At 35.2% G+C, this 22,857-nt stretch overlaps 1 protein-coding gene across 1 annotated transcript in view; it reads right to left on the bottom strand.

The window, feature by feature from the left end:
• The window catches only part of barx2 (BARX homeobox 2), a 45,134-nt gene extending 22,730 nt beyond the window's left edge, over positions 1 to 22,404 (bottom strand). The window contains exon 1 of the mRNA XM_028810344.2: positions 21,810 to 22,404. Within this exon, the coding sequence (XP_028666177.1) occupies positions 21,810 to 21,996 (187 nt within the window). The 5' untranslated portion in view covers positions 21,997 to 22,404. The remainder of the gene's footprint in view (positions 1 to 21,809) is intronic.
• Positions 22,405 to 22,857: the final 453 nt, after the last annotated feature.

The following is a 22,857-nucleotide window of genomic DNA, read 5'->3' as shown; positions in this document are numbered from 1 at the left end:
CAGTCTCTCACCCACCCTTGGGTACATTTGAAATCACCAGTTAACCTAACCTGCACATCTTTAAGAATGTGGGAGGAAGACCAGAGTACCACAGGAAAACCAGCACAGACATTTGGAGACCAGGTGAAGTCCAAACAGAGAACATCTGAGTGGAGGATTTGGAAATAGGATGCTTGAGTCATGAGGGGACAGTGCTAACCTCGGTGCCATCATACCACCCTCCTTCTAACATGATCAGATTCCTTAGTTAGGAATATTTACATTTTAACAGTAATTTAATCACTAAGCCTCACTACCTGTCAAAGGGTTAACATTTGTAATTAGATGTCAACTTTTCTTAATCTGCTACCATGCCACCTATTTTTAAGAAAATGAAAATAAAAATACAGGTACATTTAACTTTCATAATGCTCCATTCTGAAGAAGGTATATGTCTCCTCTTCTGCATAATCACATCTTTTAAGTAGAAAAAAATACTTTTTCATTGACATTTCAATTATAATTCCCACCTTCAGCTTCCAGGCAAAATTCCTAGAATAACTTTGATTCTACAGTTCAATTCATCTTGAAACCTATTCATTCAGTCATTTCTTTTTTTACAGCAAAAGAGTTTGTTTTCTAAAACTCCTCCAAAATTTGTTGTTTATCTGCTTAACATTTAGCACACATATCACCTGTTATATCAGAAAAAAACTTACCAAGACTAAAAAGCTCTGATTTAGGATCATCATGGAAATAATCATATTGCCATTAGATATGGAATTGGCAGGCCATTAATAGGTAATTTGCCAACTGAACCTGAACTGGTGTCTGTCTGCAGAGACCTGGATGTATTAAAAATGTGGATGTTTTCATTTATTCATTCATTCTTCAAATCTGCATATTCCAATATAGAGTTGTAGGGAATTACAGTATATTTCAGAATCATAAGGTACAAGACACTGTTGGTTATTTTATCACAGGACAAACTCACACTCATTCATATAAGGTCAATTTTGATTGACTAACTGAACTAACTCATATAGATAAAGCTAAGTACTGGGCAAAAAACAACACAGTCACAACAGTGTTCAAAATCCATACAGACAGTGTGTTAGGACTTAAACTCAGCGGTCTGTGAAGCAGAAGTGTCAATGATTGTACTACCAGCTTTTATTCTGACAATCTAAAAGTACCACTTAACATCTTCATTGGTGCAGTGGCTGCTTATAGGCAGTACACAGTACAAGTTCACACTAACTGATAAAATCTCAAAAACATATGACACTCTGTTACTAGTGGGTAGAATACGAACACTTGCCGTTAAATTAGGATGTGAACTGACTTTAGATAATTTGAGTGTGTAAGATGTATAAGATGCAAAGTGATTTATTAACTTCTGTAAAATAGTGGTCTGTATGAATAGTTTTAATTTCTCCTTAGTGTTTTGGCTTCTATTGTCACCCAATGCTTCTACTTTCACTCAATGGCCATACCCATTAAGCTGCTTGTATAATATACATGATAAAGGCAACCAATATATGAAAATAAAATAAATAAATAAATAAAGAGTAGGTTTTAAAAGTAAAGTTGAAATCTAATAAAACTATGTTCATTTTGAAGGACTTCTTTGCTACAGTCTTGATCTTCCAATCAATGCAATCTTTAATTAGATTTTTTTTAGTTAAATGCACTCACTTTTCTCTGACTATCCAAGAAAGATATTATAGTATCAATCCTATATTGCATACAATAGACCATTACAGTGAATAGATTTGTAAGATTCAGTAAAAGGCATAAAATTAATAATGATCCCCAGTGTTCACCACTATTGGAGGATGTTGATGCTGGTATAAGTAGTGTTTGTTATCAATGACAAAATTGATGCTAAGGTAAATTTAACTTAAATTGAGAATGTGGGGTCATTTAGTTAGCCATGTGACACCTGTATTGTCTACAGCTACATTACAGCAACCACCAGGCCCTAACAACCACAGTAAGCTGCAATACTGTGGTCAGGTTTGCAAAGAGCAGAGGATATGAAAGATTTCATAGAATAACGACACAAATTCTTCCAATATAAAATGTTCAGTTAGTAATATTCCCTAGGAAATGTCTAATGGTTAAGGTTTTGGACTTCAAACACTTAGTTTAAGGGTTCAAATCCAACTACTGAAACTGTGTGACCATGAGCAAGTCACTTGACCTGCCTGTGATCCAACTGGAAAACCAAAAGAAATGTAACCAATTGTATTACAAATGTTGTATGTTGCCTTGGATAAAGGTGTGAGACAAATAAGTAAATATCAATGTAAATGTAATGTTTTGACAAAAAATGTTCAGTGAGTAATACAGATTGAAGTGATATATTTTTATATACAGGCATATTTCAGGTTATTATGGTTTCAGGTTATGAAAATTCCATAGATACGAGCAAACGCATACAACCATCAATTTTTTCTTTTCAACTAAATTCTAATTAATTTTCACTTACAAAAAAGCAAGCTAGATTTGACAAGGATTAGCAAGTGTCAGCTGTCAGTAACAGTGAAGAATATTACTTCAAAATAACAGTACACTTCAGATTCTGTCACCATTTTCCAAATATTTTGTGCTTTTACATGCATACATAGCTGAATGTAACTGCAGCACACTAAGCTCAGTCAACAATAAGCAGCTTGATCAGCAGCTGGCTGTTTATATAGGTAGTAGAAACTGTTGCTTATCATTCCCAGCATCCTCATTCCCAGCATCCCAGCTGGGAGAGGGAGGTGACACTCTGAGTGATGCCTCAGAAAAGACAGTATGTCTCTGCTGATGGATCAATTATCAGTTAGTGGTGGGTTTTCATGCCATCCTTATGCCTTTAACATAATATAATTATTAAAAACTGTAGAAAGTTTAAACATAAGGTCAACATACTGTTGTTTTACTTTAAATTATTTTAAATACTAGGGGGCTCTGCCCCCTGTTCACTTCGCTCGCCAACTCCTGGGTTTGGTTAACCAGATATACAATTTAAAGAGAAATTTTAAAGAGATTGTTTTTTCATTCATTTTCATGCATTTCTTATTTCTTGATATTTGCCAGTAATAAAACTATAGTGAATAAGTTATGTCCTTAAAGCCAGCTGCTGCTTGATCCGTTCTGGGTACTCTGCATGCCGCGCTGCGTATTGATAATTTAAAAGCCTGTACAGTATCTGCCCTTTTGTCTCACTTCCTTGTCTCACAGGACGTTAAAGTGTCTCCGAGAAATTGTTTGTAAGTAGGACGTGACGTGCAAGTAGTCTCGCGGGAGTTCAAAATGTCTTCCGAGAAGATCACATCTCGACCCAAGTTTTTTTGTTATAATAGAGAGATTTTTCTGTAAAATAAGTAATAATTCATTGTGAACTATTTTCATTAATGGACATTTTCAATGTAAGGTCCAACTTAAATAGCAAATTGGTTTATGAACATCAACAGGAACAGAACTCATTCGTAACCTGTGAGCTACATGTATTTAACTAACAACTAAATGCTAAAGTAAATGTTACTGATTTTCAAATACTATATCAATATATAGTAATTTAAATATCAATAAATATAACATATTCATGGAAAGTAATGCTGTTAGCCAAGTCCCTTTGTCACACACAATATTAAACAGATCTGGCTTCCTCGTCATATTGTGTAGACTCACTGGAAATTGTTCTAGTGATATCCCATTTTCACTAAAAACAAGTTTTTGTTTTTTTTTAAGACAGTGGCCTTTTTCAACAGTCTGTACACTGTGTTCTTTTGCTTCTACTTTTACCTAATCTGGTTCTCTCTTTAACAAAATTGTATTCCTCAGTTCTGGTTTTATTCCATTGACCAGCTCATTTTTGCTATCTCCTTCTTACTTTTTACTTTGATTCAATTCAACAATGCTTGCTAATTAACAGGACTATGAACAAAAAGAAATTACTGCAAAAGCATTGTATATGACCATGTGTGCTGATTATTTTTCAATAATCTCAATCACAGTCAGCTTTATTTATTAAAATGTGGGAGTTAAGTTGGTGGTACATTAAATGATATCTAGTCAGAGAGGATGTCAAATTTGACGAATGAGTTGCTTTTCTTGTTGCTTGAGTACATCAGATTACGCAACTAGAATTTGCAGGGCATGAAAATTACACAACTCTGTACTAACTTTCCAGCACAGTTTCACTTTTCCAATGTATCATGAGCTCACCCTTTTTTCTGAAAGCCAATAATGTGATCCCTGACAGAGCTGGTGCTTTCCAGGCTACAGAAAATTGAACCACAATCTCAGTCCTATTTTTCTATTCTGTCATGATACATAAAACACAAGACTAATCTTCTATTTGCATGGTCCAAAGCACCTGCAGTGTTTACTCCTCATAGCTGCATAGTATACACTGTATTTTCAGCTGAGTGCTCATTGATCCTCCCCACTCGCATACACACAGCTCACTGCTACAACTGAAGACAAAATCAGACCTGTTTTTTTGGGGTGAGTTGCAGACTGATTAGACTGAGATGCTGGGTACATTACACTACGCAAATGGTGGTCATGGAAGTATGTTCTGACTGCTTCCGGTTTGCTAAAAGTATGTAAAGTGTGCGACTGGGGCATTGGGATCCACATTCAGACAACAGGGTAAAGGCTGTCTTCTGGCCTCACCAACACATCTTCCAGTGGCAACCCAGGATTTTCCCAGATTGTCTCCCATTCAAGTACTGGCTGGGCCCAAACCTACTTAGCTTCAGGTGGATAACCTCTTCTGAAGTGCATGTGAAGAACAATTTCCCATTGGGATTAATAAAGTATCTATCTATCTATCTATCTATCTATCTATCTATCTATCTATCTATCTATCTATCTATCTATCTATCTATCTATCTATCTATCTATCTATCTATCTATCTATCTATCTATCTATCTATCTATCTATCTATCTATCTATCTATCTATGTGGTATGGCTGCTAGCCATAGTAAATAGTAAATAGTAAATCACATCTGTTTTACTGATAAAACAGCCAGAGAGGGAAAAAGCTTATTGAGAGAAAAAGTGATGCCTTCTTTACCAATAAAACAGTAAGATAAGAATGAAACTGATCAAGATTAAAACTAAAAAAAATTTTGCTAGTAAAGAGCAAAAAGATATTGGAAAAGAAAACTGACCTGGGAGCTCAAACATAATTTGGAGTCATGGCACCTTCTTGACATATAAGCAAAGCTCCTGACAAACACTGAAAACTTGCAATAGAACATAACAGTGTATTAATGAATAAACATTCAAATAAAATAAAAGAAATAGATAGAAAATAGAACAAAATGCAAGTAAAGTAAATTAGTCTGGGGACTCTGAGTCTATGACATACTATCACAAATTAGGCAGTAGAGATTGCTGTTATCATTGTGGAAAGTTTTTGAATAACATTAACTTCTGCAAATGTGAAGTTTTAATGCACCATCCAGTGTGAAGCCAATACTTGCTTGATAGCTTAATAGGCTTAAATTGTCCAGCCTTTAAGACATTCTCCTTCATTATCAAAATAAATATAAATGGTTTGGGCATACGGGTGGTGTAACACATTTCACAGTCTAAGGAGCTTCAAAAATGTGAAATGAGCATTGTTCCATTTCCACTAAAAGTCTTTCTGGTATCATATTTTAAAAGATTCCCCTGATCTTTTTTCACCCCATGAAATTTGACTTGCTCTCTAAAGAGGCAGATTAGTCAAACCTTACAATCAGATCTCCCACATAATACAAAAATGGTTGACCAGCTTGTAGGAAAATGTCTCTTTCACTTTTCTTACATCCCTTTGTGTATTATTTTTTACACACACACACTTTTTCCATCTCACACAGTCTCCTACTGTCCCACCTTTCTTTAAACATTTTTTCCATCTTAACGATTTCTTTATTTCATTCACTAACAGTTCTGGCACCCCCCCCCCTCACCCCCCCCACCCCAATTTCTCTTCTAGCTCTCTCCTAGCTCTCTCTGTCTCTATTTCTCCTAACACTGTTACTTCTTTTTGCAGCCACCCCCAAACCTGCCCTTCCCTTCATTTCTAAAGCCAGAGAAATTGATTCAAACCCAAAGACTGCACTTTTTTGTTTGGACATCTTTCATCAGGCTGTCATGTTACTTATCTTCAGTGTTGATCTTATCTCCATCACTGCTTTTTCCAGCAATCCTTTTAAAAGGTTTGACCTAGGTTCTGATGAGAGATGAATTTCCAAATGAAAAATTATCGTCAACTGTTCTGCTGTGAGATTGCTCTGTAAGATTGTTAATGATTGAGGGGGGTGATCGTTTCCAGGTTTCTAATGCACTGTTTATCAGTGCATCAAAATGAAAACAGCAGGCTTCTTGTAAAACATGGGGCAGTCTTCTGAAAACTGGCTTCTGTTCCCACATTCATTGTAATTTGCAAGGAAAACAACCCAGCATTTTCAATTAGATGTACAGAGGAGGAGAATTCATGGGTTGCATTAAATTATCAACTGTCAACAGCTTTTTTTAATGGGAGACATTTGTATTACATAACAATTGTCGTTAGCCCAATGTATAAAGTGTATCAGAATACATACTTTCTGAGAAATTACTTTTTTAGGCTCAAAGAAAGTGCTGACAGTTGAGATCAGGTCATGAGACGAAATTATTTTAGATCTGGGCTATGAAAGGTAGCCTTAGGTATCAGTAGCTTCTGCAATGAGCAAAGCTGAAGCCTATGGCTTATACATAGTCTAATCTCCTGAAAGCCCAAAAGTGAGATTCTCAACAAACTGAATTAATGGCAAACTGATGCACATGAAAACAAGTATGAACGTGAATTAGGAGTAAAGATGAAGCATCTCTCTGAACCTGAATAGACAAGAATAATTAAGAATAGCATGGTCCTTTCTGTAATACCAAGAATGGTTATTTCCTAACACCCCCCCCCAAAGAGACTATAACTGCACTTAGGTAATTTTCTTAAGATATTACAGAGTCCATGAGAGCGATTTCGTCTGAAGAAGAATTTGTGTATTTTTTTGCCATTGAATCCAGTGGTCATCAAATGGCCTGTTATGTTCAAAATCTCTCTCCCATTGTACATTAGAGTGAAGACTCATTTTTCTTATCATTTCTGAGAGCATTTAGAATGTATGGGGTTATGGTATACTGTATGAATACAGCTGCTGTGTGAAATTTTCTTATTTTAAAGCCCTGCATTAAAATCCCATCCTGCATGTTCTCCTCATTTCTTCATGAGTTTCAAGGTTTTTTGCTAGGTACTTCTGTTTTCCTCCTTCATTCCAAAGGCATGCATACTAGGCTCCTGTAAAAGACACATGATTGACACCTGATGCTCTTGCACTCCTAACACCGAAAAATTAGATTATTCAGATTTGAGAAGAGATGAATGATTACAAAGATGATTGTACATGTTGTTTGTTTCTTAAATTTAATGATGACTCCAGATCTACCCTGCATAACGGAATATGTCTTGTGATGGAGTGATGCCCTATCCAGAGTTGGTTCTTTGCCTTGCACTAAATGCTGTGTAACAGCCTTCAGCCCCTGGGATCCTGAGATTGTACTAAATGTATCACATTACTGATGGATACTACAGCATTTGAACCACCAATTTGATTTGTTGATGGGCTACTTTGTCTTCTGTCAATCTTATGAGTGATTTTCCACCAACCTCAATTAACGTATGTGTGTCTAGTGTCATGAAATGAAGTCCTGTCCAGGGCTGGCTCCTCCATTATGCCATTTCTTTCAAGATACATACTCTCCAGTTTTCTGAGAAAATGAATGAGAGAATGGAAGTGTGAATGGTTGTCTCATGGTCCTGGCAAGTACAACCTTAAAGATCTTAACGTGGCTTTAGATTTATGCAGTACCTGTTACTTTACTATGATTCTGTTTTCTTATACCAGTGTTTGAAAAAATAAAAAATTGAAAAATACATTTTGATAAATTTCTAATTTAAGATAGTCAAATGTTTATTTTGGGTCAAGAATGTTACATTCCTTATAATTACAAAAATGTGCATAAAACAGCACAAATAAATGGCTGCCCATGATATGCTTATAGCTGTTGCTGTCTCAGAAGGTAAAGAAGAATTTTACTGAAAAAGAACCAGAAGATGAAACATAGTCTTAGATTCACTTCAAATTCTTAACTGAGGAGTTAGTCTTAACTTAATCTTGTATTTAAAGCAAAAAGTTCTGTAACCAATGAAACAGTAAAGACAGTCTCATACAAAGTTCTGGTGCTGTCAGTCCCAAGGATTTCCTTAGCAACCTCATGGCAATCGTAACAAAATGGTGCCAAAAAGATGCAAAAATATTTAAACTAATTTAAATAAATTTTAGATAAAAAACTTATCACTTTTGTTTTTAGTGTGCTTCAAAAACCGTAATAGGAATGAAACAAAAAAAAACAACATAAATGATTCAAAAAGGGTCACAGTGAAGTCATTCATAACAATAGGATCATTTATAGGATCATTGTTGTCATATGTACAGAGTAGAGTGCATATACTGTGCATAAAATTCATTTTATATGAATAAGTGTAAAGAATTATTCTCTTTGTAATTTTAAATGAGTTAGAAAATAAATTAATTGATAGAAAAATCGCAGCTACACAGGAATAATAAATATTTCTGTGTCAGAGCACAGTTTGCCATTTATGGGATAGACTGGGAAAGAATCTGAGACTGACAAAGTGACTTACTCTTCTTATTTTTCCCCTTCAGCCAGGAAGACCAGAACTCATAAGAAGACCAATAATCCTGCCTATGTCTCCTCCACTTCTGGTCCATCCAGCTTAAAGCAACATGACAACAGGAAATAGCTATCATTTGCAAAACCATAAATAGAAAAGAAAGTTCTCTTAACTAAGTTAATATCATCTAATTTTTTTTTCAACTGCCATCTTTTAACCAGTTGGCTAAAAAATAGGGTCATCATGTTGATAGCCCAAGCCTTTGTGATTTCTCTTTTGTTCTGTTTTCACTATATCTCCATCATCCATTTCTATGTCCATGCTTGTCCTTTGCAAGTTCAAAGGGGAGCTGGTTCCTATCCTGGCACTATTAAACACAAATTAGGAGCAAACCCTGCAAGGGATGCCAGTCCATCAAAGAATACGCTATTCTCATATCCTCTTTTGCTCACACCAGGCAAATCAATCAAACATACATTACTTTGGTGCATGGAAGGGAACCAAAATACTCAGAGAAAACCAAAATGAACACAAAGAAAACATGCAGACTCCTCAGAGTCTTTGACTGGTGTAGGATTCAAGCCAGGACTGTCCTTGGGGCTGTGAAATAGCAGTTCTGACCACAGCTTTTATTATTTGAACATTAATTCTAAAGTCCCATGCATTTATCTTCTTAACCTTTCACCAACACTGTATTGTCAACCAACCGATTAAATCCATAGTTCCAAGTCTGATGTATTGTATCCATGTATTGTATCCATCCATGTATTGTCTGATTTTTGATTGTTTTGTCTGATATATGTTTAATGTTTGTGTTTAATGTTTTGCACTGGTCCCATCACACACACCCAGAGAGTGTGAGTTTAGAATAAACAATTAATGTAACAAATATAGTATATCTTTGAGAAAAGGCTGGAGTACCTGAAGAAACACCTATGGTGATGTTAGAAGAACATGCAAATACTGCATAACATCAACCAGGAGGAGGATTTGAGCCCATGATGTTGGACCGGTGAAGCAGCAGTATTTATGATACCCATAATACTTTGTTGAAATATCCTGTGCATTGTTGTTGTCCTAATAATAACATTATACATTATAATATTATTGAACTAACACTAACATTGTTTCATTCTATTTATCTGTTCATCCCTTTATCAAACCCATTCAGTCAATCATCCATTCATTTTAAGCTAATTTATTCCAATTTAAAAGAAGTGGGTAGCAGGAATGTATTCTACACAATCTGGATGCAGGTCAATCCTTAACACAACTCCAACCCCATCACATGGTAACTTCATACTCACAAATTACCAAAAATATTGTATCTTTGTAATATCCTAGGCCATTGTCCACAATATGAAAGGAGCAATAGAAAGCTTATATTGATAAATTAGAGCTTGGTTTCAGGTGGACAATACCCACCCAAAAGAACTGCCTGTCTACCCAATGAAAAAATCAATAAAAATGCAGTTTTAGCTTATTTTGACATTTAGTTGCCTTCCTTACATATCCAAATGCCCACCCCAAGATACCACCGTAATAATGCCACTGATTTGGATTATAAGGAACATTTACACAGCCATCTTATAAAAGAAAAAAGGCACATGCAGCATTATTCATATTTAGTCTTTGATACTTCTTTCAGTAATTTCTAGTTATACAGAACCCTGGCCTACATCAGACCTCCTGATATACTGACTGAGTTAAATTTTCAGAACACAGAGAAATAATACAACTGAAACTCATGTATAACATTTGTATAAAAAAATCAGGAAATATTAGAGAAGGTGTTTTATTCTTACACTTTCTTGCTTTCATTTGCAGGATCCTGCCTTTTACTGACACCTGCTGGATCCTATGATTACTACAATCACATAACACACATGTCCAATCCATTGATGAGTTTGTGGGTTGTGTATAAAATAGGCATTTTCATCCTATCTATCTATCTATGGCTGCTGTGTCATATTGAAAAGTAATTGTAACTGTCAGCAGAAATCTTAAGAAATAACATACATAAGAAGAACAAGCCAAAAAGCACCATTATTGGGGGACAGAAAGGGGATTAGTCATTTCACTAATGCGAGCAATACTGAAAAAGATCTTCTCAGCTAAGTGCAAGTCAGTTCTTTCTATTAAAAAAAAAACAGTAAACTCCATTCTTTAGATCGGAAATCTCTGAAACTGCTGTAAGCAAATGTGCAAGGTCCTGTCATACTGATCACACCCTGTTAAATATTTTAAGATTCCTTTAGGGATGTAAGCAACAAAATGATTAGTTTTATGTTACCAACCTTGGAAATAAAAAGGCTTCTACAAAAAATGAAATCAATCAGTTTGTCAACTCAAGCATATGTCTTTATCCATTGCTAAATAACATGTGCTCAGCAAACAACTTTTTCTATATAAGCTTTTAAACTTTCTAGAACAAATTAATATATGTGGCATTCCTAGACCTGGAGAAAGCATTTAAGGTGGTTCCATATGAACTTACCTGACACACCTTCCAATCACATACTCTCTCTGAAACATACGTGCCTTGGATCTGACTCCTTTATCATAATGTCTCAAGAACCATACCCAGCTAGAGTGTCACCAGCTTGGTCCTTTTGCTTCTATTGTTTATGTTTAGTATGGACCCAGCAACCACTGGTATCCAAACCCCATTCATACACTCTTCTTTATGCTGACTATGGCTTTCTCGTAAAAGAAACACACCAGAATCTTGATGGTGGCATCAATATTACCAGAGGGGGCCATATCAAGACCATACAATTTAAATACCTCAGCTCACTTGTCTGCAATGATGGTAAAACACTCCCCAGCACTCACGCACATGCCAAAGCTGCATGGCTAAAATGGCACCAAGTCACTGTGGTTGTCTGTGACTGCAGGATGCCCAATCATTTCAAAGAAAAGGCCTATAAGACTGTGGTATGCTCGGTCACCTTCTCTGGTGTGGAATGCTGGTCAGTGTCTACTAAACACAAAAGAGTGAGGATGAAAATGTTACCCTGGTCACATGATCTGACTTGACTCAACCACATCACAAATGTGGATGTCTGAAAAATTACGAGAGTCCCTCCAGTTGCAGAATAGGTGCGCAAAGCTTGTCTTCATGTGCGCTGTAGAACACAACATTCAGTAGCAAAGGTGGCTCTGTGTTTGTCCCCACCAGATGAAAGAAGATATTAGGATACCTTGAAATAAGCAGAGAATACCTGCATTTACATACATACATACATGTATATATACTAACATACAGTGTGTGTATGTGTATATGTATATATGCAAGACATGGCTGATCCATGAAAAGGATGCCAGCCTATCATATGTTGAATACACACAAACATCAGGAATCAATTTAGAAGTTCCAGTCTTCCTAACCTGTGTGTCCTTGGACTGTGGGAGGAAACCTAAACACCAACAGAAAATGGAGCTTCCAGAACCTGATCCTCAAGTCTCCTTTCTACCACTGTATAACCATACCTGTCTTTATATATCAATATCTGGAGCCACTGGAGCGATTTTGCTCAAAATCAATTTGCTTGTAGCATTTTACAATTGCAATAATAAATCTACCAAACTGATTTGTTTTTGAGTTATTCTATTGTGACACACATCAGTCTGGAAGTGGTCACATCATTTTCAAGGATACCTAAACTGTGAAAATCCATTAACATTTGGCCACAATACAACACTTTTCCTATACAGTATATACTGGAATAGATACTTTATAATAAATGTAGGGAAAGTAAAAAGACTTTTCAGTGATTCTTTATATAGGAGAAGGACATCACCAAAAAACAAGGCACTATCTTTTTCTCAGCCATGGAGTTTCACTGTTCTAAACTCAAGAAATGTTTATCCCGGTCAGGGGGCAATTTGGTGTCTTTTAAGCATCTGACTCTGAGTATATATATACTATCATATACTTCAGAAAAATACAGCATACAACTTGTGCATGTTTTTCTGTATAGTGCATGGTACATGCTGTATAATACAGCATGATATGATAAGACACTATCAACATTTTCATCTTGTCATTCATTTCCTTAGTCTGCTTATTGTAAGATAGGGTGGAAGAAAATGAATGTCTGTTCAGCTACACAAGGGACAAACAAAGACCAATCTGTGGATAGGCTGCTACTACCTTCAGCCTATCCTCTGCTCATAGTCGTAATAATCAAAAGATGTCAATAATAGGACACTGGGAATAAATGCCACATTCTTCATTATGAACAAGGAATTGCAGATTTGTGGGTCAAATCTTGCTTATTTCATTTTATTAGTTTAGCACAGAGCTTTTGTTGATTTGAATCCATAACTTACACCCACCATCTATAATATATTTAAACATACAATGTTAATGACCACTAAACATTCAATTTTGTTTCTCTGACAATGCCACTTATTCCAGTCTAGGATAAGGAGGAGCCTTACAGTGTTAATAACAATATAACATTTTCAAATACACTTAACCTAGGTCAGGATCACATGGGCTACAGCCTATCCCTGCCACACTGGCAGCAAAGTAGGAAACAGTCCTGGATAGGATGCCAGTCTTTCACAGGGCACACAATTTAGAATTTCCAATCATCGTAACCAAAATATCTCTGGGGAAATGAGCAGGCATGAGAATCAGATCCAGGATACTGGATCTGTGAGGTGGCAGGGCTAACTGCTGCACCAGTAAATGGTAATAATTTGAATGATGTAGCATTTTGTAATTGATTTCAGTTATTTTGATGAAAATTGACTTCATTTTTTATATATTTTTCTCTATAATATTCTGCCTTGTTTTATAATAGTTCTTAGCTTGAATGTTGATGTACAAAATCAACACCAATTTACTATAAAAATTACACATCTCTCTGCAAACACTCTAGTTTACCTCACACTCTGCATGTGCATGAAGACTCAAACTTGAGACATAGTTAATACTGACATGTCTCAATCCCCTGTTGCTTTACTCCTACAATGAATGTTGGTACGTGAGGCGGAGAGGAATATGACCATCACCAGCCATAAAACTTAGCCCAATTCCATCGTGTCCCACCTAGATGAATACTTTGCAAGTTGTATAGTTATTGATCAATCATAGGCTACTTCAGCACAAACTCACTTACTGAGCAGAGCAGATACAGTATTCTGGGATATGAGCTCTCGAACATCGGTGGTGAAAAGGAAATCTGTATCTGTCGTACTAATTGTCACTGTACATAAACTTAATTGAAATGCTAGACGAAATTAAAATAATAAACAGTGAATTTGACAGTATAGCACAATGTTTAGCACAGCTGCACAACAGATACATTGTTGTGGGTTTCAATTTTTTTTCCATTTGCTGGTTGTGTGATGTTCACATATTCCCTCCCCTTTTAACAATTTTTTCCCCAGACACTCCAGTTTTCCCTCACATTTCAGAAGTGTACATGTACAGCAAATTGGCAGTTTAAAATAAGCCCCGTGTGGGTGTGTGTCAGAAGGATCTGTGATCGTATCCAGCAGTGATGAGCGACAAAGTCAAATTCTGATTTGCACATAGTTTTGGGAAAACTGACACTAAAATTCATTTTATTGGCAATTTTGCAAAAAACAGATTTTGGGGGGGGGGGGGGGTTGGTGTAGAAAATAATGAATGCTGCTTCCTGAAGACTCATTCACACTTTCATGTTTATCTGTGAAGCTACATAATACGGGTAAATGCCTGCACACCAGTAAAATTAATTCTATGTATACTTCATGTTTACTGGGCCAAGAAGGTGCAGTGTGTTTTTTTAAATGTTATGTGGTAGTTATTTTTGACACAAAGACACACCAAAATGCACCATTGTTCACATTACTGCTTTCTCCTACACAGAAAACCATTTGGAGCCCCCTTCCTGCCACCCTGCTATAACCCTTACTTAGCAACTGCCATTTCCTTTTTCTTGATTTCTACATCATAGAGTTTCATTTCTGTCTCTGATGCATCTTTATGACTGTGATCACAAACACTGTCCATGTAATTGGCAAAGTATGCATCCTCTTACCAGTACAAACACAACGCACGGCTGTTGGTTAAAAAAATGTCTTCATGTCACAGTAAATTAGGTGATTTTTTTTCTTAATAGATATCTTTATCTAAGTAATAAATGACAGGCAAATGCATGCAGAATGAATGCATGGTAACGTTTCTAGAAAGGAAGCAATTGTGTCAATGGTGCAAATTTTATAGGAAGTAAATGACCATGTGAAATATGATTTAAATTCAATTGTACGCAAATCATTTCACTTATCACTACTGTCCAGAAATGGTTCCTGCCTTATATCATTATATTGTGAGGATAGGCTCTGGTCCCAGTCAACTTTGTGAAGGATCAAGCTAATCTGAGAATGCTATGTTCTGAGGTTTAATATCAGTCCAGCAAAACAATCAACTCACTTTGTGACACTGAGCAAATGTGTTGATCTTCCCATTTTATTATAGCATAAAAAGGTGAAAAACAGTTATTAGGTCTACAAAAAAACATGAATGTATCAGGTTATAGCCCAATTATATACAGTAAGTGCACTTGTGCAAATTTTCATTACACTTATATCTGGACTGTGTGGTGAATGGATGAATGCTGTTGTTTGATAAGCAGTTTGATAAGCAGTTAATCCTTATTTTTTCTTCACTATTAAATTATTTGTTTTTTGTAAATATTGAGAATAGCTTTTTAAATTTAATTTGTATGTTTAATATATTTTTCATCTCACCCTGTATAATAATGCTTTTATAAATAAAGAATTTGGTCACATGAAAATAAGGTGCAGAAAGTTTATTTGGAAACTGCTTCTATGACTATTATGGTAATTTGTACTATAAAGTTATGTGGTAGTAGTATTAGTCATGGTAGAATTGTCACATGTGTAAATAAAATTATTACTTGCATGTTTCTGGCCAACATGCAATGTCAGTAGTGCGCAGTAATACTGATTATTTTATTCATAATCAATTTAATAATTTATTATTTAATCTCTGTTTCTCTGTAATATGTGCACTGTATATTGATTGTTAAATTTTCATAAGTAATCATTATTTTTTTCCATTTTATTATTTTAATATTATAATTATTAACTTCAATGTTGTGCAAGCATCAGAGTAAAATGTATATTGCATATGACAATAAGTATTAATTCATTTCCTTTCTGTTAACTTGCACTACTGGAGATGTGCAATTTTGGACAATTTCTAAACAAAGAAAAGCAGCTCTGTAGATGAAGACTATTCAATGGATAGAAAATTACATTGTCTAGCAGAGGCCTCCTCCAGCCATCAGGTCTTTTGAGATGTAGGAAAAGAGGTCATCTATTAGTCAACTCAGCTGTGAGCATTGAACACGATGGAAAATATTAAATAGGGCAAATCAAAATGTACAAAAAAAAATGATTAATACTATTGTAAAACCTTCAAAAGTTACAACAGGTCTCTCTGCCCACCCTGTAAAATCTACAGAACGGAAATGAATTTGCTTAAAACATGCCCCAGGAAAACAAAAGATGTCTATCAACAATTTTAAACTTGCTTGTCAAATTTCTGCCTCCTGGCATGTTCAAGTTTTTTCACAATAAAAACAATTCTAAAGATGTCTCGGTAGTGATAAGATCACACAAGTTTCGGTGACCATGTAACATTGACATGCGTACTCAGTTCTACAAAATTGTTTGCACAGACGGTGGCTCTATTACTAGAAAGGCAACTGAAATAAATGACAAAAACATTTTCCGGTTTGCAGGACTTAGCAATGATAGATAGATAGATAGATAGATAGATAGATAGATAGATAGATAGATAGATAGATAGATAGATAGATAGATAGATAGATAGATAGATAGATAGATAGATAGATAGATAGATAGATAGATAGATAGATAGATAGATAGATAGATATGACACTGTTTTAAAATGCAGGCAATTCATGAGCTTGTTCTTTCACATGACAGGTCATCCATGTATCATAACATTCTCAAACATATTTAATCTGTTTCAACATCATCTGGAGTTGAACTTTATCATACCAGCCCCAGGCACATGGAATGAATCAGTTCTGTACAGAACACCAGTGCACGCACTCCCTCACACAAGGCAAATTTAGAGTTACCAATTCATCTAATATGCAAGTTTTTTACATGCAGTACACAATCTACAGTATATTACTTAAAAAAAGTTCATGTAGACATGAGTAAAACCTGTAAACTCCATACAGATAACAGAGACTGGTAAAATTCAAACTCATTAAACTGAATGCACGAGGCATAAAACGTTAACCACCATGCTACTGTGTCACCCCTGCCCACTTTATTATACTTCAGTTTACATATGAACATGTAGATTATTTTCTTTAGACAGTATACAATGATGTATGAAAAAAGGGTTGTAATCTACATTAAGAATATTTTTTTAACATTTTCTCCAACATTTATTCTGCTGATGAGAAGGAAACATAAAATGCAGTAATGTAGTAATAATGCTTTTATAAAGGCATTTTAGTGGTTTTTGTTATGAAAGGAGCAATATAATGTAAATAAAGATAAATTAAATAAATGAATACATTAAAAGATGAAATCTTTTCATAAAAAATATTGATTGAGTGATTGATTGATTGATTGATTGTAGCTTAACAGCATACTCTGTGGAGGTTAAGATCAATTACAAGAAAAGAGTCATAGAGCAATGTAAAATGATGTATTTCATTTTTATGCACAGCTGTATTCCCTCTGCCACCTTTGCCTCCAGGGCAAAACATTAACTGTAAAAAGAATAATTTTGTTACCTTTTTAAAGAATATAGTTTGCAACTCAAAAAGTATGACATTTTGGCTTTGTGTATTGCTGTACCTCTATCCTTGTGTTTCTTGAGTTAAAGACTAAGCGTAGGATGAGGAAGTTTAAACTCCAGTAAAACTGAGTGAACTGGATATGGGAAGAATGTATGTGGCTTATCAAAGCCACAATGGTGAACTCTTACTGCAATAAACAGTTTAACCTAAATAGTCAAAATATGAAAGAAAAAAAAAAACAAGAAATACGATTCATTAACATCATGTTGCGGTTAGTTATTCAGTGAGTAAGAAACAAGTTCTGTTCATACTTAATGCGAAATTTACTGTATTCTTTATTATACTGAGGGACTTAAACATCACTTAATTAATAGTTACTTTACTATTAAAATTTGCTCAGGTGATTAAGTTGTCACATAAAACTGTTCCACTAGATACAGACTTTCCTTTTTTCTTCAGAAGAGCTACTAACAGTATAATTGTCATACATTAACACTTTGTCACAAAGCCTATTTTGAGTACAACTGTACAGGCAGAGTGGCTTACTGGTTAACACTTTTGTCTTACAGCTAGAGGAAGCTGTAGTCAAATTGTCTCTCTGCTCATTACATTTGTGGAGCCTACACATTCACTCCATCATTACATTTTTTCTTGAAAGTTTCCCTTTCACTTACCAAACATATTTGTGTTAGGCTAATTGGTCCAGTGTGAGTTATTGTGGACTGGTGTGTGAATGTGCTCTGTGATGAATTGGTACCTCATTCGAGGTTCTACCATTTACTAATTCCACCAGAGTTATCTCTATCTCCCATGACCCTAAATTGATTAAAGGAGGTGCAGTTAACGAATGAATAAATATATAAGCATATTCTAAATATCTAAAATATCAAAACCTAACAAGAACAATATCCAATTAGTTCCAGTGTCTGTTTGTTCACACCACTGTAGAAAGTAACATTGTTTCATTTATGCATGCTGTAAATGTACCACACATTGGTTTATATAACTTTGCTGTAAGACTGTTTTTATAAAAATGCAATGCAAGTACATTTTTTGAAAAGTGCTTCAAGATAGATAGATAGATAGATAGATAGATAGATAGATAGATAGATAGATAGCATTCATGTATACCAATGTTAATATGTTAAATATATCCTGTTGTGTATTCCTGTACTTACTGAAGACCACTACGTTTTTAGTTTGTGGTGGCCTGAAGCAGTTTGGCTTTTGAATTTAAGCCTCACTTCTTAGCAGCCATACCACTGAGCTCTTTAGACTCTTTCTAATTGATACATGATCATTGGAAAGTTATTTTTAATATTCCATATAAATGATATTACAGTATACTTACAACCACTTCAGTGTTTCTGTTTCAAGATTATCATGAAATAAATAAAGCATTATATACAAATGTAGGCTTTAAATGGTAAGAAATCATAAATATTTCAGCGCATTATCAAAAACACTGCTTTCATTTTTTAGTTTAATACATACTCACTCATCTATCTATTTTCTCAAACCACTTTTTTCATGACAGACTGTGTGGTGTAGGGGTTAGGGCACTACACATTAATTGGGCCATCAGGTTGATCATAACCCTCCACGAAATCTGTGTTATCCTAAGCAAGTCTACCATGTGCTCTAACTACAGAAATACATGTTAGAAACTATATTCTATCCTGACATTGTATGTCACCTTATTTAAGGCTATCCACCATGTGTCATAATAATAATGTTTCCAAAGTCACAGCAAGCTAGAACCTATTCCAGCAGCATTAGCAACACTAGACAAGACACTTACTTTACAATAAAAAGTTAATAATAATCCTAATAAGATGACTTTGGACAGTGAGGGAAAGCACACAAATTTCATTTTGACATTGGACATTCCTTGTACCTGGAACAGTGAGGCAGCAGCACTAACCACTGCATTGCGATGCTGCCTATAATTCATTGACATATGCTGTAAATCTTCAGTAAATTGTCTGACACAGATGTTGTTTCATAACACTGATATTGCACCATCACTTTTAAATAAAAAGTTTCCATTGTTTTAAGGAGTAAATATGTGTAATTACACTGAGCACCTGAAAAACAGAGTTTGTCATCTCTGCTAAAAATATGTTTAGACACGTTCTGTCAAACTGCACAATCTAAAAGATTTTTGAACTTTGTTTATTTCCTGATGATGCTCAGAAAAGAAAAGTTTAACAGCATAGCACCACAATAACTTAACAGAACAAAAAGACGTTCCCTGAATTAGCTCATTTCTGGTTAACAATTTATAAAATATTTATAGTTTTAAAAGAAAAATAGAGAGTCCATATCAGTGTTAAAAGGGTTGAGCAAACAGTCCAATCTACACCATCCTCAAATGCAATACACCACACTTTTACAGAAAGCAGAGGACCGTCAGGTTCAGTGACCAGCTAAGAGAGGTGAAATTGGAAACTGAGCCTTTAAAGTTGCCATTCTGCCACACTGTCTACCAACTTATGCATTTGAACGAAACATATTACAGTAGGGTGATATATTACATTAGGCTGTGTATTAATATTTTTCTTTATTGTACTCATTTTGCTATAATGAATGGAAATCTTTAATCTTAATGAGTCTAAAGCAAGAGTTACTGCTATACAGAGACACTGAGTCTTTCATTAGAGTTGTAGCTTTTGGCAGACGGCTTCATGATTGAGAGGGTATGTCAAGTGTAATTTCAAGTGTAATAGTGGTTTGTTTGTTTTTAATTTTCCTAATTTGGTTAGGGAGAGACTTGTTTTTATAATCATGATACATCAGGCAATAGTTTTATGTGACTTGCACTCAAAGAAAGTGAATCATCATTTGTAGGGTCTGTGCCCAGTTTTGAACATGTTGTTGCTCTGATGTTTGCAAATTACTTTACTGGGGACGAACATTTCACATCAAGATGACTCTAAACTTATCTAGAGATTCACATAAATGTTTATGTTTATTGTTGATTGTAATAAGAATTAGATTTCATGTATCCACTTTGTATATTCACTTTCTAATTCATAATCACATAATTATAGTTTAGGTATTATAAATGTTAATATCATTATCAGAGATAAAGGTAAATAAAGTAGGGATATGTTGCTGCTCAATTAATTTTAGTGACCAAACAGAACAGATTACCACATACAAACATAAATCAGATTTTTACAATTAAACTCAATCTAGAAATTTTTGTGATTTTCTATAATTATACTGTAAACTAATTTTATTACTAAGAATAAATCCCCACCAAACGGAATTTTTGTTTGGTGCATAATCAGTGTATATTGATAGTGAAGAACATATTATGATCTCCGATGACTGTACAACTGTAATAATAATACTAATAATAAACCTTAATCATATATGAACATCTAAGATAAACTCGCTTATAAACATGTGTTTGCAAAGTGTGATATTAAATTGTGATTCTGGTCAAAAACTTTCATTGACAGCTGTTGAAGATAATATATTATTCGAAACAACTTTAAAATTAATCAGAGATCTTGGCATGTCTTAAATGTATTTGAGTTAGCATTTAAAGAGTTGCTTGTAATCTGTAATCGCAAAAGCACCTGACCTCTAAAATTAGAATCGTTAAGGGATAAGTGTGCTTCACCGCCCTGAAAGTAAAGAAACACATTTCCTCGAGAATGTAATAAATAAAATGTATTCAAAAAGACCGGATCACACACCTAACAGTAAGTGAACACACATTATATAAAATATACAGCAATGAAAGTATTTTCATATTTTTACACGGAGAAATCCATTGTACGATACAGAGAACTCCTTCTACAGTTCTGTCACTTTCCTCTTTTATAAGAATTCCTAAGACACTGTGCAAAGAATCGACCCTAATGTAACACCTAGTGCAATGATTACGATCCTAACCTCATTCTGCACTTCACATTTTACGAGATTCGCCCAGACGAAGCGCAGACGGATCAATCGATTTCAAATTCTAAACCTGTGATTTAAGTGCTCAGCTTCATAGCCACTGGACCACGCCGATTCCTCTCTACGAAATTACCATTTACAAAACCAACAGAAAGACCATAGGACACTCTACCTTATGGACGATATTTCAAATTTTAATAGACATTTATTTGAGTCTATGGAAATATCAATTTCTGACAAACAGATGGCGTGCCCGTTTCTGGCTGTCAATTTTACCTTTAATTATAATACAAAGTTTAAAGGAGAAGCATCATTGTTTGAACCTCTGGTGGGAGTTCACTGAGGTGAGCAAATATTGATGCTAAAAGCCTGACTTACCTGTACATGAATGAAGAGGCTTGGGTCTGACAAGCAGAGAAGGGCACACGGAATATAAGGAAAGTTTTTCAAAATAGTCGCAGGTCTCTTTGGACAGAATTTCGTCAATCATGAAGGTCTTGTAGCGCCGCCTGGCTGTTTTAAGGTTGCCCGTCGAAGGCATCCTTGACTCGGTTTGGCAGTGCATGATGAGTCGCTGCAGCCGTAGTGACAGGCTCAACTTTATTGAAGACCAGGTGAGACCAAAGTAAAACAAAATTCAGAAATTTCTTAAAAGTACTGGTTATATATATATAACGATTTAAATATACAAGTTGAATAGAGGCAGAAAAAAGACTTTCTCCAGTCCAGTTTTGCAGCAAGAACGTCCTAAGTGTTAAAACACTTGTAAGATCTTTTATATAGTAGCGTGTGCTGTTGAGACGTTATAAAGTGAACTGGAGTTGAGAATGCCCCCGAGCCTCTCCTATATAAACCGTCCCCAGATAAACATCTTCACGATCCCGACTCAGGACAGTGAGGCTGTCAATCAAGTGCTCTGCTTACTCCGGAGGGGCTGCGCCGCACGCTGCTGAGCCGCTCTGTCTAATTACCGCGGCGCGTCAGGCTGCACGGCTCGCACCAAATAAAGCAGCGCGCCCTTTCTTTTCCCTCCCCACCCCTCCCTCTCTCTCTCTCTCTCTCTCTCTCTCTCTCTCTCTCTCTCTCTCTCTCTCTCTCTCTCTCTCTCTCTCCCACTGTACTCTCTTATTTCTTCGGAGATCGTTTCTTTAAACTAGTTATTATTCGCGAACATCCAATATAAATCCACATTTCTCACACATCATTTCTGAACATACACCTGTATGAATTTTACTTAATAAACAAAACATTTCATAAACAGAATTTACCATTCCGAACTAAAATGGTAAGGCAAGGTTGACTGCGTACAATTGAACGGGACTTGGCTAAAACTGCTCTATAGAAAAGTAGAATAGTAGAAAAGTTACTAGATATTCGTTCAGATTAATTATTTTAATACATTGTTCTTAAAATTCAGAAAATGTGC

Source organism: Erpetoichthys calabaricus, chromosome 9 (genome assembly GCF_900747795.2).
Source record: "Erpetoichthys calabaricus chromosome 9, fErpCal1.3, whole genome shotgun sequence".
Classification (NCBI taxonomy): Eukaryota; Metazoa; Chordata; class Cladistia; order Polypteriformes; family Polypteridae; genus Erpetoichthys; species Erpetoichthys calabaricus.
Note: the sequence above shows the minus strand (reverse complement) of the source record. Positions and strands in the feature narration are given on the sequence as shown.